The sequence below is a fragment of the Zonotrichia leucophrys genome, chromosome 20 (assembly GCF_028769735.1).
Source record: "Zonotrichia leucophrys gambelii isolate GWCS_2022_RI chromosome 20, RI_Zleu_2.0, whole genome shotgun sequence".
Classification (NCBI taxonomy): Eukaryota; Metazoa; Chordata; class Aves; order Passeriformes; family Passerellidae; genus Zonotrichia; species Zonotrichia leucophrys.
The window spans coordinates 7,074,996-7,094,316 of record NC_088189.1 but is presented as its reverse complement, the minus strand read 5'-3'; the positions used below and the strand labels follow the sequence as shown (position 1 = coordinate 7,094,316).

Below are 19,321 nucleotides of genomic sequence, written 5' to 3'. Positions count from 1 at the left end.
GCTGCTGGTGGTAGTGGGATGCTTGGCACGGTGCAGGCGTGTCCTGGCCTTCATCCTGCTGTGCGGAATGGAGCTGGTGGGCTGTGAGGGCTGGGGGGTGGCAGGGGGCTGGACCCCACCCCACAGGTGGTGGGTATGCTTGCTGCCTCCTCTTCTGCCCAAAGCAGTGCAAGCACCAGCGCTGTGCCAGAGTTTTACAGGAAACTATTGCTAAAAATGGTCACTGATGGCAGAAACAGGTCTGTAGGGAAGAGCAGTCAGGTCCTGGCTGTGGGAAGGAGCTCAGCCTCACATCCAGCCCAGGCTGCAACCGACCATGGCACAGAAATCCCATGGCTGCCTTGGCTGTGCCAACTGCCATGATGCTGGTGGCAGGATCCCATCCAGGAAGGTGCTGGGGAGGCGACAGGAGGTCCCAAGGCCATGCTGTCCCAGTGCTGGTGGCGGGGAACAACCCGGGCCAGGGCCATGCAGTCTGGTGGTATACCCCAAAGCCTCATCAGTCCGGTGCTGCTGGGCCAGAGCACCGTTCAGGAAGGGTTCAAGGAGGTGAGAATGCTGGCTGAAGGCTGGTGTAGGCAAAGTTTCCCCCAATGGTATCGGTGTTGGAGTGCAGCAGGGGGACCCCGTTTCTGCCAGTGGCGAGGGGTCCCTGGGGTGCGCACAGCTAGGAGCCGGGCCCCTCGGGGGGCTGGGCTGGGGGGCTCAGCTGGCTCTCGAGCAGCGCCCGCGTCCCCTCAGCTGACAGCCTCCGCAGCCGCAGCCGTACCGAGCCATACGTGCCCCCGGTGCGGCGGGCGGCCCGGGCGCGGCGGCGGGCGGCGGCGGCGGCCAGCAGCAGGGCGGCGAGCAGGAGCCCGCCCAGGGCCAGCAGCGCCAGCCCGGCCACGGTGCAGCGGTCGAGGCGGGCGCGGAGCCGGGCTGCCCGAGCCTCCAGCCGCTCCATCTGCCGCGCCGGCACGGCGGGGTCGGGCCGCGCCGCCCGCGGAACGGCCCCCGCCAGCACCACCAGCGCCGCGCCGCCCAGAGCGCAGCCCAGCGCCAGAGCCAGCCCCGGGCCCGCCGGCACCGGCCCCCCCGCGCCCGCACCGGCCCCCGCACCCGCCGCCGCCTCGTCCGGGCTCCGCAGCTCCGCCGCCCGCGGGGACGCCATGGAACCGCCGCCGGCCTGCGCGGCCGAAGGTGAGCGGTGGAAGCGGGACGGGATGCTCCGCTGGTCGGAGGCGGGTCCCCGAACCGGGATGCTTCCCCAAAGCAGAGCCGAACCCCGAGGGCGGGATGCTTCCCCTCCCCGGAGTATCTTTCCCTGGCCGGGCTACCAGCCCCACCCCGCAGGTCTCCGAGCCGGGCTGCTCCTCCTCCTGGGATCCCGCTCAGCCGAACCGGGCAACCTTCGGAGCGGCGACCCCGCCCGGACTGTCCCCCTTCCGCGGAACCCCAGACCGGGGTGCTCCCCTTCCCTGAACCCTCACCTGCCTCTCCGGACCGGGTCGTCCCACCTGGCTCTCCCCCTTCCCAAACCAGGCTCCCACCGCGCGACCCACCTTCCCGAATCCGTCTGAAACCCCCTGTGGGGACCTGTGTCCCTGTGACTCCACTAAATTGCCCCTCACCGAACCCTCTTCTCCCGCCGGGGTCTGCCCTCCCGTTCCCCGCTCCCGCACCGAGCTGTGGCCCCGCTCCGCGCACCGGGCTCCGCTCCCGCTTCTCCGCTCGGTCTGCCCTCCCCGCCGATGCCCGCACCGAGCTGCCCCGCTTCCCCTCCCGTTCCCCCGCGTCGGGCTGCCTACCCCCGCCGCCTCCCCGGCTCCCCGGGCAGGTGCCGGTGCCGCCGCGGGGCGGGCGGTGGGTGCCCCGAGCCGCGGTCGCGCACGGCCGCCGCACGCACACGCACACACACACACGTACGGGGGGCACACACATGCACTCGCATGCACACGCCCGGGTGCACACCGGCACCTGCCGTGCGACAGGGACCCCTCTGTGCACCCCTCGGCAGCGCCGGGACCCTCCGTGGGCACCCTGGGGGCTGCGTGGGGAGGGGCTCTGGAGAGCACAGAGCAGCACGGTGGGTTTTGTGTGCGGTCTGCCTGGAGGACGTGCCCTCCACAACCAGCAGTCCCCCGTGGGACATGAGGTGGAGCTGGGCTGGGACACTGGGTTTGCAGCATGAGCATCCCCAGCCCCAAAGACAGCAGGGAGAGGTCCCATATGGACATTGCCCTGACTGTCCCCAAATTCTCAGGGAAAGTGGGGGTTGACCTGGGTTTGGGTCAGGTATGATATACCCCAGCCTGGGACAGAGGAGTTGCTGACCCCTGCGGTCCCACCACAGTCCCGCTGGGCTTAATGCCCCCCCCTTCACACACACACACACACACACACACACACACACACTCACACACGTTATTTATTCCATTTTTCCTAGAGTATTCATGTCAGTGCCTGCACTTTTCTTCTCCCTGACCTGGCACCAGAGCCAGGCACGTGCCCCAGCAGCGACCTGCTGGCAGCCACACACTTTCCCTCGTTTGTTAGTACGACGTGGTCTATTTCCACATTTGGAGCAGTGCCTGGAGATGTGGATATAAATCCCAGCAATAGCGGGTGGGCTGCTGACAGCTGCTGGGAAGGTTTGTCCATCACTTTGCCAGTCCCTTCAACACCTTCACATGTTTCCAGCATCTCCAAAAGCACACCAGTGCTGCAGGTGCTGGGTGAGCTCAGTGCTGGGGCTGCAGGGATGATGTTTGTGCCCTGCACCCTGTCCCCATTGTATCCTGAACCCTGTCCCTGCACACAGTGTGTTCCTCTGCAGCCACACTGGGCTCTGTGTTATCCATAGTGTCTGGGCACTTCTCTGTGTGGAGCTACCAGATGGGAGTTTCTTGCCACCTGTGTCATGACAGGGCAGGAATTTTCTCTGAAGTCTCTGTCAGGTACAGCTAAAATGGATAAAAAAAGGTCAGAGAGTTTTAGAGCATGCCACACAAATAAAGAGGTGTTTTCTGAGGGCTGGACAGGTGCAACACGATCCAGGCACAGCACCTATCCAGGCACAGTGTCTATCCATGAAGCTGACTGGAACACCCTAAACCAACACATGGCACCTTCTCAGTCTCTGAGCTGCAGCAAGGGCATGGAGATCTCATGGCAGGGGGCTTGGAATGAGATGATCTCTAAGGTGTCTTCCAACCCAAACCATTCCGTGACTTTGTGACTCTGTGGAACACAGAGGCTTCCCAGCACAGTGTCCCCAGAGATGTAGCCAGAAGTGGGCCGAGAAAGAAGCAGAATTAAAAATAAATGTAAGTGCATCCTGACACGTTAACTACATTTAGAGAGTCTTTAGTACCAACCCACTCCGCAGGAAGGCAAGAGATGCTTGGAGACAAGTAGGTCATGGGACACAGATTGTCCCAAATCAGCAGGAAAAGATGGATTTGGAGCAGGCAGGCATATCTCAGTGAACAGATGGGCAGGAGCAGATCTGCTGCCTCACCATCACCAAATTCCCTGGGAACACAGAACTGCCACCAGTTTGCTCCTGAGCAGAGCTGTGGTCAAGCCCTCTGTCCTGGAGCACCCAAGCCCCAAGGCTGCCTGTGCACCCAGGGATGCCAAGGCCAGGAGCCTGGCCAGGATGGGGATTTGTGAGGCAGAAGCAGAGGCACTCCTGCTGTGGCTCCCACCTGCCTTCCTACAGGGACAGGGCTGAGCCTGCCATGGGGTCAGGGCTCCATGCTGCCCAGGGGCTGCTCCTGCACCCCAATCCCGCAGCAGTGCTCGAGAGGCCACCTGTGAGGGATGAGGTAGAGGGATGCGTCCTGCTGGCATCGCTGCTTGCACTGTGCTGCCCCAGGATCCCAGTGCCATTGCTGGATGGGAGCTGGAGGGGACCCCAGGCCTTTGAAGGGTCCTCAGGGTAGCCCAAAATCCTTCCTGATCTTGAGGATGGAGACTGGCAAAGGCCACGCCATCCCCAAGGTGCTGGCACTAAGAGACGGGGAGGAGAGGCTGAGACAGCCAAGATCTATGCTGCCAGTGCAGGAGCAAAGAGAGGAGAGAGACAGCCAAGGTCAGAGGGAGCACTGCCAAAATTCACAATGAAACTGCAGGAGTGCTGGAGGGGAGAGACAGACGACTTGGAAAGAAAAGGAAAGAGGAGGGAGGGAAGGAGTCTGGGAGATAGAACAGGGTGAAGGAGCCAGACGGGGAACCAAGGATGGGAACATGTAACTCCTCAGACAAAATGATTGAACATGGATGAGAGGGACAGCAAATGGAAGCCTCAGGCAGGCAGAAGAGGACAGCAGGAGCAGGAATGTGATGGAGCTAGACAGGACCTGGCTCTGTTCCCTAATACAGCCCAGTGCAGCACAGCCAAATTTTGGGGAGTGCACAGCTGTCTGGTGCCCACTGGCAGTGCTGACCCCTATCCAGCCTCGCCACCGAGGTGATGTTTAATTCCTGCCTCCTTAGCATTCACAGCATCCCATGGCAGAGCGAGGACTCGCAGCCAGCACGGCTCAAGGTGACTCAGAGGTCAGGGGAAAAGCAGCCAGGCAATTCAGGAGCTGGCTCTACATCACTGAGAGATCCAGCAATTTGGGAGGACCAGAGATCCCCAGCACATCACAGCCTCCCTGCCTTGACACTGCCAGTTCCTGTGTACCCAGACACAGCATCCCAGTGCTCCCCATGGATGAGGGGGTTTCTGATTCAGCAATCTGCTCCTGCGAGATGCTGCCACCAGCAAGGCAGGTAGGGCTGGACTTGAGCCTTGGTGCTGGGGAGGGCTGGAGCTGCACAATGGGCAACAGTGAGGGTGGTTCCCCTCTTGCAGGGCATGGAGTTCTCAGACAGGTTTGGTGCCCTGGATGGGTAGTGGATACCTGCCCCTGGGCTCGTGGGAGGTTCCTCCAAGTCCCTGTGGGGATACACCACTCCAAGGATGATTTATAGCAAAAAATCGCTCTCCTTCCCCAAACATCTGAGCCCCAGCCCAAAGGCAGCTGGAGGGATAGAGCCCTGCTTACCACTATGGCCAGATGCAGAGCTGCACTGGGATGAGGCTCAGCACTTTCCTGGTGATAATTAAGATCTCGTTATCTTCAGCTAACACCAGGGAGACAGGGAAAACCTCAGGTGCCTTGTGATATGGCAACAGCTGATGCTCCGGGCTGTGCCTGGGAGCAACGGGAGCTTCGCTTGTTCTGCCTGAATATAAAGCATGGAAAGCACGAAGCAGAGGGTGAAAAACTATTTTTTTCCTGGCTGGTGACACCTAAGTGTGCAAATACACTGTCTTCTCTCAGGGGTGGCTGGAGCTGACACAGATGGATGGCTGTGCACCTTTTGCCTTTCCCCCTCTGCACAGAGGTCTGACCCGAGGCTCTGGGGTTTTTTTTTTTGTTTGTTTTTGTTTTTTGTTTTGTTTTCTTCTGCAAATTTCCTTCACCAGGGGAGTTTTATCAGACGTGTCTGGAGCCACGCAGGAGCTGCTCACCTGCAGAGAAAGAGATGGGGCGGTGTCTGCAAACGGGCTCTTGGAACGTCAAGGGTGAACGGGATTGGGAGGAGAAGGGGAGGGGAAGACAAGGAGAGGAGAGGGAGAGGAGAGGGAGAGGTGGATGCGACAATGTGTTCCCGGGCACGCGAGGCTCCTGCTGCTGAGCCCCAGGAAGGAGGGGGCCATTGGCGGCGGCAGGTCACTGCCGAGGGCTCCGTGGCAGCGGACACGGGCCCTGGGGGGCTCTGAGGGCGGGCCCGCTGTGGGACTCTCCCCCGGTGCCTTCCCGCCCTCGGCCGAGCCGCGGCTGAGGCCTGAGGAGGGTCCGCCCGCCCCGCCGAGCCCCCTCAGCGCCGCCGGATCCCCCTCGGTCCCCGGGGCTCCTCATCCCCGCAGGGCCCCTCAGCGGCCGGCTCTGCCCTTCCGTCCCTCAGGATCCCGCTAAGTGCAACGCGTCCCTCCTGGCATTGCTCAGGCCCCCTGTCCCCTCAGCGTCTTGGTCACCCCATCCCCTCAGGTCCTGCTAAATCCTCGGGGCCTGGCTGGCTCCCCCTGTCCCCTCAGGCACCACTAAATCCACCCTGACCCATCCTTTAAGGATCTCCCGCCAAATCCCCCCTGCCTGCCCTCTGAGGGTTCTGCTAAATCCTTTCATTCCCTCAGTGCTCTCAGGGTTCTCCCATTCCCTCAGCGCCCAGCTGGGTGATCCCAGCCTTTCTGGATCCCACTAAATCCTCACATCCCCCCAATATCTGCCTGGGTGCCCTGTCCCCTATGATCCCATAAATCCTCTCATCCCCTTCAGTGCCTGGTTTGTCCCCCTCATCCCCTCAGATCCCACTAAATTCCTCCTTCCCCACAGCAGCCGACTGGGTCCCCCATCCCCTCAGATTCCATTAAATCCCTAATTCTACTTGGGGCCCCAGGACCCATCTCCTGTTGCAAGGGGAAGAGCTCAGGGAATTTTGTCAGGGCTGCCCTGAGACCTTTTGCCAGGCACCATGTTCTACGTCCATTTGCTCATCAACAAGCGGGGACCACTGGCCAAAATCTGGCTGGCTGCCCACTGGGAGAAGAAGCTGACCAAGGCACACATCTTTGAGTGCAATTTAGAGGCCACCGTCCAAAAAATCCTCTCCCCAAAGGTAGGCTGTGGCATGAGGAGGGATCTCCTGCAGAGTCCTGGGATGGAGGTGTTGGTCTCTTGTAGAGAACTCTGTTATTTCTGTGTAATGTTTTAATGTTTTTGCCAAAAATACTAACTCCTAAACAACTTTTTTTTAAAATTTCAATCCTCACAGTTTGCTATAGCTCTGCGAACCTCTGGACACTTACTCCTGGGGGTGGTGCGGATTTACAACAGGAAAGTAAAGTACCTCTTGGCAGACTGCAATGAAGCTCTGACCAAAATGAAGACAGCCTTTCGTCCAGGTATACACAAAATTCAGCATTTTTTCATCTGTGTCCTCTCATTTTAAAAGTTAATTTTTGGCTATTTCTGTTAAATACACATTACTGACCCCAAAAGAAACTGACCATACTATCACCTACTGCTGGTCTGGCTTCATTTAGTGCCATTTCAGATCTTTGACTACCTTAACAGAAGCAGTATCTTAAATGGGCTTACAAGAAGATGCTAGAATTCAGCCTCCATTGCTGAATAATTAATTTTAATTTCTGATGACACCAACAACATGTCTAACAGTGTCAGTGCCAGACCTGACAGTGTGTTTTGAGCTCCAGCCATGTAGACAGGGAGAAGGGAGCTGAGATGACTGGAGCCTTTTCCAACAGGCTCTGTATTTGTCATACTTAGGCAATAAATGGGAGGCACTGTTGTTTAAAAAAAAGCCTGAGAACAGCAGTGTCTACTGCCAGTTTTAATGTGCTTTGTGACCTGGTCTGTTTGCAAAATAGTCAATAATTACTCTGCATTATTCTCAAGGATATGATCACAGAATTATAGAATCACAGAACCATTTAGGCTGGAAAAGCCCTCCTAAACCCAGTCCAACTGTTCACCCAGCACTGCCAAGGCCACCACTAAGCCATGTCCCCAAATACCACATGTCTTTCAAATCCCTCCAGGGATGGTGACTCCAGCATTACCCTGGGCAGCCTGTGCCAGGGCTTGAAAACCCTTTTAATGAAGAAATTTTCCCTTAATATGCAACTGAAATCTGCCAGCCACAACTGGTGGCTATTTTGGAGAGAGATCCTATAGCAACTTGGAGGGCACCACACAGCTCAGGAGCACACAACAGTCACCACTACTGCAACAGAGGCTTTATTTACCTAGATAAAAGGGGGGTTGAAGAATCTCAGCAGAAGTGGTAAAATGCTGAAAAGGGCTGTTCAGAGATGCTGTGAAATCTGCATCAACAGAAATAGACAAAAGTGATCTGACTTTGAAATTAACCCTGTTCTGAGCAAAAGGCTGGATTGGATGACCTTGAGAAATCCCTTCTCTCGTGAATTTTCCCAGGATTCTCTGATTCCCAAGTAATTGGGAGTCTGAGTACATAATTATTTGCTGCTGGAGAACAGTGTTATGGAGACAGAGCAGAGGAAAGGAAAACACAGTGGTTCATTTACAGTGCTGTGAAAGACTGGGCTAGACATCAGCTGGGAGAACCTTCCAGGGACTTAAAGCAGCTGCTCACCAACACAAGTACTTATATATTTCAGGTCCTGTTGCAGCAAACTCTTTTGTATGTCTGTAAAAAATAGATCATCTTAAGGACATGGAAACTGAAATTCCACTTTTGGGTGCCTAAGCTTTACCATTCTGTGATTTAGAATGGCAGCAGTCCCTCCTGACAGGTTTATGGGCTTATTATACCTACTACTTTTATTTTATTGGTACTTATTTTGTTATGTTGTCTGTTTATTTCAGGGCTTCTTGACCTTCCAGAAGAGAACTTTGAGGCTGCTTATCAGTCCATTACATTACCTGAAGAATTTCATGATTTTGAAGCACCACTACCAGATGTAAAGTAAATGCCTCCCTAGTTTTTATTCATTGTTTTAAAATTTTCAGAAGTAAAAGCTATACACTTGCTGTTATCTGATTGAGACTCAGATTGGGTTGTTTTGATTTAATAACTGAATTCTCCTAAATTCTGAGCTCTGCAGCCACAGGCATTGTGCTTTGGTAGTTCTCCTCAGTCCTTTAATCAACAGACCTTCACAATGGAATAATGTCTTGAACTTAGACTTCAGGATTTTAAATTGTCTGAGTGAAGGATGCAAACAGCTTTCTGAATCCCAAGAGAAGAGATAAAAATGAGTATTAATCCTGAAAGATGTGGCCAGTAACCACACAGTGTTGCACTGTTCCACTGGGTAGCTTCATTTTGTTTCTGCTCCACTGCTCTCTGGGGCTGGGGTGTTTTATCAGCAATAGTCAGCCTGGCTCCTGAGAAAAAGCCAGCACATTTCTTAGGCTTTTTTGACACAAAGCAGCACTAATGTAGAAAACTGATAAAAACCAGGAGGCTAAGTCATGTTTCTGATGGCTCTAGTGCTCCAAAGGTCCAGGACAGGAGATTTCCACTGAGGGTTGCTCTGTACCTCCTCATAAATATGGTTTGATGGGATCAGTGAGGGTTTATTATTTTGTAAGTACAGCTGCAATATAATACACTTTATTCAAGTGCCTCAGTGTGCTGACTCTGTAAAGGTGCCTTTTCTACCTGCCCAAAGAGTTGTGTAATTTGATTTAAAAGATGTTCACTAATTAGTTGCCTTCTGACGAGGGTCTGGTAGGTACCAGGGCTTGGATGGGAACAAAATCACAAAAGCCCAAGTTTAGTGGCAAAAGGGAGTGGAGAAATATGGGGATAAAATTGTGATAAAATGCCAGGATTGAAGGCTGTGTAGAACCAAGTTTTCACATTCCAGCTGAATGCTCAATGAGTTTCAGTTCACTCTCTATTTTTATAATGTTTTTTTTCATCAGGGCCATTGATGTTGCTGAACATTTTACCTTGAATCAGAGCAAAGCTGAAGAAATCACACTTACAGAGGATTATGAAAGCAGCATACTTCTCTGTGAAAGAAACTTTGGTGAGAGTAGTTGAGAGTAGAAGAATTTCATAAGGGGAAATGTGTTTTATGTGAAACTTTTATGTGAGCCCTTTCCATGTGTGAAAAAGCTGTGATTAAAGGTCCATTTGTTTCATGCTTTTGCTGATTGGCCTATCATGCTCTCTTAGGTTTAAAATTTTGTGTAAGCAATATAATCTGGTGTCAGAGACTGAGAACCAAACCAAACATTTCCTGCTTTTAATAAATTAGATAAAATTGTTTATTCTTTATTCCATTTGAGGTGTGGGGTGTCTTGCAACCTTTTAAAAATACTTGGAAAATTAGGAAATTAATACATCTGAGTTTACAAAACTCACAGAGATGAGGAATCAGGAATTGTGTGTTCCCTCAGATGAAGAAGCAGAAGCCCTGAGGAGACAGAGCTTCTTTGAGGGCAGTGTCCTGACGAGCAGTAACAGTCTGGTGGCAGATCCCAACTCAGCCAGCACCAGTGGAGACAAATCTGTGCTGCATGAAGATGTTTACTGCTTCCAGGATGACCATTTTGGGGATGAGGAGGATGCTGCAGATATGATTGGTAGGGTTTGCCACAGGCAAAGAGAGTTGGTTCCTTTCCAAATATTTTCATTCTTACAGGAAAACAGTCAAGAGAGCAGCAAAGCGATTGTTGTCAAACATAAATTCTATGTTAGTTGTTGTTTTCATACATATATTTTTCCTACTTGTCACTAAGTCTGTGATCACTTAGACACTGCCAAGTCAAATTGGTTTAAAGGCTGTATTTCATTATTTTAAAGGCATTAAATTTATGCTTAATGTTTAACAATTAATTTCTGTTTTTAAAGGTGAAATAGTGCAGCACTTTTTATCCTTACTGTTGTTATAACAAAGGCAGCAAAGTAGTTTCTGGATCATTATGGCTTAGAGCATTTATGTAAACCTTACAGATTGATACCTGTTAACACTATTAAGGCCATATTAAAAAAAAAAAAGGGTGGAAATCTCAAACTTGGGACTAATCCCCTCCTTTGTGTGCTGCTGCAGACAGCCACACCACTGCCAGCCATCTGCAGAAGCTGAGCTTGCTTTCTTTGCAGAGTATTAACCTTGACTAACATTAGGCTGTATCAGACTGTTTCATGACTACTAAGGCTTAGAATGATTAAAACTATGTGCTTTGTATTTAAGAAATCTTGTTGAGGGATGAGCAAAATGTCCTAGATAAAGACATTCTTGATGAGGAGGAAGCACGTCCTTTGTCACAAGATCTGCCAGAGAACAGCACAGCCAGTGAGTTTGCAGTGTCTGCTCCATCTCACATAAACCCTCTGTTCCTCTGTTAATGCCTAATGTCACTCACATTCAGCTTTTTGTATCCTTGTGCCTTTTCCCTTTCTTCATTTATTTTGCCTTTTTTTTTTTTTCCTAAACTGCTTCATCCACCATTTTAGGATCATTTTATTTGATTTAGAGATTCCAAATTTGTAACTTCACATTGCTTAGAAACACCTTCATGTGACATCCTGTTGGATATGCTGTTGGTCCACCCTGCTGCTCACAGCATGATGTCCCTTTTGAGGGGGAAAGAAACCCAAATAAGGCTGTCCTGTAACAGTGAACTTTCCTAGTGAGAGCTTAAAAGGTCTTTTCCAACAGAAACAATTCAGTGCTTCTATTTCTAGCTTCATATTTCTGCAACAACTGACACTTAAGTAGCTCATAAATGTGCTGTTAATCTTCTTTTGGTTTGATGTTGATGAAAGAAATTAAGCTTTGATAACTATTTCTGAGAAATTTTTGCTATCTTAAATCCTTACTCCCCCATCAGAGTGTTAGTTTAAAACAGAGAATTCTGGAACAGCTTTAAAGGGATAGAGTGGCTCTTGCCTCTCCTTGCTCTATTGCTGGTGCTGCTTGTTATTTTCTGTTGACAGAGATGTCCCCACTGCCATGCACTTGCCTGCAACTGGAAACAGATAGGGATTGAAACTAAACACATTTGCCCCTGAACACTTTCTGTTGTGTGAATTTTTCTCCAGATCTGTCTCTGCTATGGCCTGGTCATTCTGGGATCAGTGAAGGGAAGTGTAGAGCATTGAGGGTATGAGAAGGAACTGGTGAACATAAGGGAGATTATTAACAAAACCACAGTTTCCTATTTCTTGCTGGTTTTGTCTGGTAGCATTCTCTGTCGTGTGATTGAGAAATTAGTCCATATTGCAATTTTCCTTTGTTATTAATTTGGGTTATCTGCTGGGTTTTCTTGCAGTTGAGTCCAACTGTGCAGACACCACTGTTAAGGATGAAAATCACACAATGAACGAGACAATCCTTTTGTTCCAGGAAGAAGGATTTGTGCTTGAGCCAGTTGATGATACAGGTCAGAAGTTGATTCGTTTCTGATAAATGTTTGCATTAACTAGTTTTGGTTTGCTTTTTAGTAGTGAAAATATTTGCAATAAAGATTATTCCCACCTTAGATTTCATCTGCTCCTGCAGTCAGAGTTCCTTTTTACAGTAAATATTATACAAACCCAGTGTCAGGTTATTTATCCTAACTTCCCAAATTTCTACTTGCAGTTTTTTCCATGTACAAGTCAAGTTTTGTTGCTCTTCAGCTCTGGTAGCATTGCAAGCTTGGCCTTGGGGGTGGTACTGAAGATTCACCTGAAAAATTTTAATTGCCAGTCACACATCAGTGACCTTTATATTTAAAATCACAATCCTAAAACTTACAAGCCTTTGGAAAAAATTGGTGTGTGAACTTTTAACAAGATCCAAGGTGAAAAGTATTACATTTCCTCTGCAGAGGAAATCTAAATGTCCCCTATCACATTGGTGGCTGTTTATGAATAAGCAAGCTCATGTTGACAGCAATATTTACAATATTGGAATTTTCTGGCCTGCCCAAATAATATCCAGGCAGTTATGACTATATAACTAATCTGTGCCTTTCTTTTGTGTTTACATCTTGATTAAATTGCTAAAGGATTAGACTGACAAATACAGATATTAATTATGAGGTAATGAAACCTCTTGAGTGCATCAGCAGTTCCTGGAGCACTTAACTTCCTGATGGATTAAAGCTTATTCAGTCTTGTTGCTCTGTCATGTGTTTTCATTATGTTGTCCTGTACCCAGCTCTTTATTAAAAGAGTCATTTGTCTTCCACAATTAAACATAAGGGAATTTCAATAAAAGAGTATAAAGAGTGAAAACTCCATAGACTGGTGTCTATGAGTTTTGAAGGACTGGCCTGTGCACTTGTACTTTGATTTCCAAGTCCAGGCAGTGTTCAGAAGGTCGGCAGCCAGGTTGATTCACTGGGCTTTTTTTGTGTGTTTAATGTCCTAGGAATAGACCTTAAGAGTTGTTATTAATACTTGCTTTATGTAGCTGTCACCCCGAGGAAGAAAAAACAAAGAAAGAGGAAGCTGCTGGTGGATGCAGAGAAGGAGCTCAGCTGCCAAACCATTTACAAGCAGCTCTCCAACTCCTCTGACCTCCTGGCCACGCTGGACCTCGCTCCCCCCACCAAGAAAACGATGATGTGGAAGGACTGGGGAGGTGTGGATAAACTCCTGTCCCATTCTTCAGTGCCTATGATTGATGCTCAGCTGCAAAAGGTAAACATCAGTTCCTTGTGGGGTTTGTGCCACTGTGTAGGATTCAGGATTGTTGCAGAGCTGGGATCTGAGTGAGAGAGGTTTTGCAGACTCTGATCTGAAGCTGGAGCTGGCTGCAGGTGTGCCCTGAGCATTGCTGTGCAGTTCAGGTCAGCAGACACCTGATGGTTTGCACCCTCACCACTAATTGTTTCATCATCTGTGGGGTCACAGCCTTAACCTTCTGCACTCCAACAAGAGAAAAATTACTAAAGGAAAACAAGAGCTGATGTTTCATTTCACACACTGGCACCTGACTAAACTTGCACTGAGACACAGCTTTTTACTTTTCTGTCCATTTCTTTTATACTTCCTCATTTCTTGTATTGTTTTCTAGTATATTTCCTCTTCATAATCAATTTGAGATGTCTTTTGTTTATATTTATTTTAAAGGTACATCAGACATTAGTAGTAGAATATTGCTGATGGATTTGGGAGGGTTCACTGCAGCAGTGCAGCTTCACCACTTAGAGTCCAGCTGCAGAATTACAACTTGCTCTTTAAGAAGATGAAAACTGCAGATGTTTCTTTCTTTCATCCTTCCCTACTGGCTGGCTTAAAAAAAAATGATTCAAGCTGCTCCTAAGATGGTTTTTTTTTCATGGAATTCATGTCAGAGCTGCAGAAAGCTATTGCTTAAAAACAAACAAAAAATTGCAGATTTTCAGAGTGACCTAATTCAAATACTGAAATTCTGGGTTGCAGTCATTAACATACAGCTCATATTCATATTTTGTGTTGATGTTTGTAAATAATCTGACGTGATATTCTGAAAGCAAACAAAAAATAATTATTTTCAGTTGTTTGAAAAATGCTTCAAGACTGACATATTTAAGATGAGAGCAAATAGAATATGGAGGATGTCTGAAATGAAAGAAATGAGAAAAGAGCAAGATACTACAGGTAATATTTTAATTCTGTTGTGCAGAATTAGGTGGTAGAGAGTATTTTCTATTCTACATAATGTTTGAGAGACACAAGAGGTGTTGTTGTGCAGTATTACCCAAATTACTACTTAGCTGTTCTTTTGTTTCTTAGAAATTAAATGAAATGCAAATTTTTCTTCCTTGTGGCATAAGAAGATATTTTTGGTTTTATCTTTGGTTTCTCTAATTATCTCTGAAACTGCAGATTTGGGTAATGTTGCTTGTGGGGTTTTTTTAATAAAATTTAAAAAATTAGCTTCCCACTTATCCTAAGCTTAACCAAACTTCTCTCCAAAATTCCAAATTAATGTAAAAAGTTCTACTTGTATCTGGAAGATGTGTTTGGTTAATATCAGGCAAGAAGAAATGTTCCATTTTAGATCTTCTGAGAAGGGTGTATCCACTTTCATTCCTTTGCTCTGCTGGGAACCTAACCTGTCTCAAAAATTAATTAACAAACTCACCTCCTGTGAGTCCATAAAGGTCAACTTTCAGAAGAGGAAAACCTGCCTTAGAAGGTTCTTCTTCCATGATTCTGTTGGGAATGATGCTTCTTCAATTATTCTGACTCTTCCTCTCAAAGACTGTGAACTTGTGTGTGATTTTTGATTTTCAGAGGGTTTTTCTAAGGATGGTGATTTACAGTAATTTCCTCTTCAACCTTGGTTTTCTGTTAATACAGAGATGCTGCCAGTAGAAGAGCCAAGTTACCTGCAGGAGCCAGCTCATTCTGAGACTGAGAGGAAAACTAGAAATGATTCCTTTATGTTGACATCACAGAATGACAGAAATGAAGCCAATGAGAACTGTGGTGAAATTATAGTGAGCAGTTTTCCTCAGTTTTAGAGACCTAAGTGTGCCTATGGGTTCCACTTTTTGCTAAGGTTCCATTTAAAATATGTTAAGAAGTTACTAACGTTTGGAAAGGATGCTAAAAACAGTCAAGAGAGCATTAAGTAGCTTGTGTGATGAAAGTTTATTTATAATTTGGTAAACTCCCACAATGAATGAATGATTAATTAAAATGTTTATTAATCAGCATAGATTACAGTTTAATCACTAAGTATACATGAGAGCTTAATATTAAATATGAAATATTGTACTGAAGAGACAAATATAATCTTTATAAAGGATAAAACTTACATTTTGTGTGTCATATCGAGGAAATACTTAAGCAATATATCCTTCATCTTCACTTCTGCTAAAGGACATTCTTTAGAGAATATGAGGCTCATTAATGTTGAAAAGTGATGAAATTGGAGCTAATGGCAGCAGAAAATGTGTGCTCCATGCCTGACCTCTGCCCATAGGTTTAGATTCATCTGTAGATAAATCCTACACAAGGTCCTTCCCTGTATCAGGAAAGACATGGTAGAAAGCAGCTATTGAGTTATTTTGAAAAACATCATTACAATAAATTCTTTGAGAAGAACTGTGTAAAGAGAATTGCACGGTGTGCATAAGTGGCCAGGCATAGTGATTGTCTTTTTCATGTTCACAGGAGGATGGAGCAGCTTTCTCTGAGAGCTCCAAAAATTCCCTGGGCCAGGAAGTTGAAGCACAGCAGGTGGAGGTGCCAGAGGTGTGTGTCCTAAGCTGATGGCCCTGGCTTGTTTCAGGAGAGAACCCTGTTTCTTAAAACAAAAAAATAGCATTGTGAATTTCCAGGGAGTTTTCTTCCTGTGAGAAGGAAATAATTTCAATTCAACCCTGCTGGTTCTGAGGATGTTCAGGTACTCTGAAACCAGGGCAGTCAGCTGCAGGCTTCAGAGGTTAAACCCAAAATCCCAAGTCAAATATTTGAATATCTCTTTAAGCTCCTGGCCAGTGCAAATTCTATCAAATCCCAGTGCCACAGAGCAGTACCTGGCTGTGGAGCTGCCTCACTGGGACCATGTCCATGTTGCACCTGAGCTGTCTCTGAGCACAAAGCACACAGGTCCCATTCTTGTTTCACACAGCCTTGTGTGAGCACAGAGGTGCCAGAGGCTCCAGATTCCCTGAGTTTGGGGCCATCCAGCTCCATCTGGATTTTCAGCCAGCCTGGAACTCCTGTCCTTTTTCTTGTGGTGTGTGATTTTTTACAAACCCTGACTAACTTTCTGTTTACTTCCTCTCAAGGAGCAAGCAACCACTGGAAAAGACAATGAAGAAATAAGATGGGGCAAAAGAAGTCTTTGGTTACAAAAAACCTTACAGGTACCAGTGCTGGATTTTGTTATTAGATACCAAAAGCTGGTGTTGATTTCAGCTGAACCATGTTAGAAAAGCTCTTCCTTCTACTGTCCATTGTGTCTCCCTTTTTCACTTGCAGCAGGTGCTTTTTTTGGTATTTCTGTGGAAAATCAGGATTCTGTGTGCTCAGTGTGTGATGTTCCTTTCCACAGCTGCTGGAATTACTAGAATTTTCTGAATGCTCTTTTTTTTTGAATGTATTTCAAAAGTCTGTGCAAATAGCAAATAAATATTTACACCTAGGTACAGCCTTTAAAATACAAGAGGTACCTGAGCCCAAAGAACTGCTCTAGGATATTTATTGTTATCAATCACAAAGCATGATGGAAGCACTCACTGGTGTAATGGAATTCTGTGGAATTGTAGGTTTTAGTAACACACAGAAGTACAACACTCTTATGGCATTAAAATGTTAGGAGTCACTTCTATAAACACAGATGGAAGATAGCCAGGGAGGTTGTGGACTCCCCATCTCTGGAAGTGTTCATGGCTGGGTTGGATGGGGCTTGGAACAACCCTGTCTGGTTGAAGGTATCCAGGGTGGGGGAGTGAGATTGTCTTTAGGGTCCCTTCCAACCCAAACCAGTGTGTGCTTCCATGATTCCATGGAGCTGGGATCCCATTTGAGCCATTCAGGCTGAGATATTCCCTCTATGCACTGCTCTCTGTTTGGACTCCATGGGCTCCAGTTTCACTGGTGGAGAAGCTGCCCTGATTGATTTCTCACTTCCCTCACACAGCAACTGAAGAGATCAGGAGTGTCTTCCTTCAGTTTCCGGGAGCTCTGCCGCAGAAACAGCCGGAAAGAAGCTGCAGCCACATTTTACATCTTCCTGGTGCTGAAGAAGCAGCAGGTCCTCCAGCTGCAGCAGCCCAAGCCCTTTGCTGACCTCACAGCCACTGCTGGGCCCATGTTTGACAAGATCAGATAAACTGATCAAAACAAGCTTGGGTTGCATTTTCCAGCAAATTGTTTTTCTGGGAAAAGCATGGAATGTCTTGTCAAGCTGTGGGAGATGAGCAGAGCTCCCTGCCCTCTACACCACCCAGCATGACCATCACCTGGTCCTGCCCCAGGTGATCACTACAGGGCTTACTATTAATATTTATAGTTACATAATGAGTTATATGATAGTTATACAATATGTTAATAAAATACCACTAAAATATATATTCTACGTAAGGGATTTACATTGTGAAGCATTTTATAAAAGTCCTCCAAGGAATTTTATAAAAATCCTCAAAGGAATTTCATAAAACCTTTCTCAGAGACTACCTTTGGAGCTTAAATTATTTTTGACAAGGCTTGTGTCTGTTAATTCTCTAATACCATCAGTAAGAGTTATCTGTTTACTCTCTAGCAAAAAATTTTAGATTATTTAAAATTGTTCCTGTCAAAGAATGTTTAATATTTCATATTTTAAGATCTAGCAGGGTACTGTCTCCAGTGTTGCTTTTGTGTGTTCAGGCAGACAGAGGTTACACTGGCCCTAGAAGAGTCCAGAAGCTGCAGACAGAAATTTTATTTCCTAGAAACCCTGCATTGTCAGATTTCACAGAGCTTTTTAACTTATTAACACCTTTATTCATGTGTAGACCTATTTAAAAATGGATGTTAACTGAAATATTATTAGTTCTTTGCATTTTTATCTAATTTAGGATAAATTTTACCCCTTTTACTGTCATTTTCTGAAGCTCTTGGTTTCCAGCTGCCCCCCACCTGGAGGAGGGATGGTTGTGCCCCACTCAGCTGCTTTGGGGACATCATTGTTCCTTCATGTGGAATCAATAAAAATCAGAAAATGTTTCCTTTGCTTGTTGTTGTTTCTTCTGAAGGATCAAATCCTATGGGTTCATCTCAGAGTGAGGGACTTGGTGATTTTACTTTAGATGGGAAAGGATGGGTGATGCTGTCACCTGACTTCCAGGTGTTCACTCACCTCAGTGACACCCTGTCTGTGCCCACTGATGTGTGTGCTTCCTGCCCCACAGGATTTGGGGTGCTTTGGTTTTGAGGGTCTGTTTAAGGGGCTAAAAAGGCTTTAAAAGAGGTGAAGCCCCAGTGTGGGACATGGGGTGGCCACTGGCTGTGGGGGTGTTCCAGCTGAGTGTCCTTTCTGAACAGGAATATTTGATTACATAGGTATTGGGCCTGTGCTGCTGTTCTCTGAGGGGTTCCTTTTCTGGTTGTAAGGAAGGGAAAAGCATCCCTGTATAATAAAAACCTCTCAGTTTTCTGCAAAAGAAACACTATTTCTGGGTGGGAATAGAAGCATGGCTCTGGCCAAGGCTGGAACCAAGGGCAGCTCATCTTTTCCTTGTGGCAGGCCTGGCACTTCCAGAGCCAGGTGCTGACCTGGGAAAAGGGTTTGGGTTTGGTGAAAACCTCTCCCTCTTTCCCTGCAGCAGGCCCAGTCTCCCTGGAGTGGTGCTCCCACTCTTCAGGTCAGAGTATCCTGGGAGACCAAGCGCTGCAGACTGCAGAGGGAAGGAGAAACCATTTTTCTTTCCCAAAAGCCATCAGGAATGACTCTGCATCTCACAGCAGAGCTGCTGCCTGTGCCACATGGTCAGAGCTGCTCCAGTGGCAGCAGCTGTGATAACTCATTAATTTTCCTTTCAAGGAGAGAGGCTGTGCGTTGGATTCACTGGGAAAGAGGGAAACAAAAGGCAGCTGGAGGCGGGCAGGAATAAATGGGAGGCAGGAGATATATATACACTGAAAACAGTCTGTGTGTTGGGATAAATGAGGTACAGATCATGCAGGAAATAGTGCTGCAAGAAAGACTGACATGTATTTACCAAACAGGTTTGTCAAAACTCTGAAATAACCATGGGGGCGTGACAAAGGGAGCTGGCAACGTCTGGGAAGCACAATGGGCCTGGGGTCCAGACCCAAACTGGGCTCAGGTTCTACTCTGGCTGTGAATATT

The 19,321-nt window shown here is 47.6% G+C and overlaps 2 protein-coding genes across 5 annotated transcripts; one reads left to right on the top strand and one right to left on the bottom strand.

Annotated features, from left to right (window-relative positions):
• Positions 1-667: 667 nt before the first annotated feature.
• On the bottom strand, positions 668-1,923 carry TMEM74B (transmembrane protein 74B). The gene is made up of 2 exons (XM_064730321.1): positions 1,690-1,923; positions 668-1,213 (listed from the first exon to the last, which is right to left on the bottom strand). Exons 1-2 carry the CDS (start codon positions 1,921-1,923, stop codon positions 668-670), a joined length of 780 nt encoding a protein of 259 aa, XP_064586391.1.
• RAD21L1 (RAD21 cohesin complex component like 1) lies at positions 1,440-18,195 on the top strand. 4 transcript variants are annotated; one of them, XM_064729698.1, is made up of 14 exons: positions 4,640-4,764; positions 5,465-6,657; positions 6,814-6,943; positions 8,409-8,508; positions 9,474-9,580; positions 9,954-10,139; positions 10,751-10,852; positions 11,832-11,942; positions 12,959-13,188; positions 14,028-14,130; positions 14,836-14,975; positions 15,655-15,735; positions 16,275-16,352; positions 17,129-18,195. In XM_064729698.1, exons 2-14 carry the CDS (start codon positions 6,514-6,516, stop codon positions 17,318-17,320), a joined length of 1,704 nt encoding a protein of 567 aa, XP_064585768.1. In that variant the 5' UTR covers positions 4,640-4,764; positions 5,465-6,513; the 3' UTR covers positions 17,321-18,195. The 4 variants fall into 4 exon arrangements, with proteins under 4 accessions (XP_064585769.1, XP_064585766.1, XP_064585767.1 ...); XM_064729696.1 differs by lacking the exon at positions 5,465-6,657 and having other exon boundaries at positions 1,442-4,764; XM_064729697.1 differs by lacking the exons at positions 5,465-6,657; positions 10,751-10,852 and having other exon boundaries at positions 1,453-4,764.
• The last annotated feature ends 1,126 nt before the right edge of the window (positions 18,196-19,321 follow it).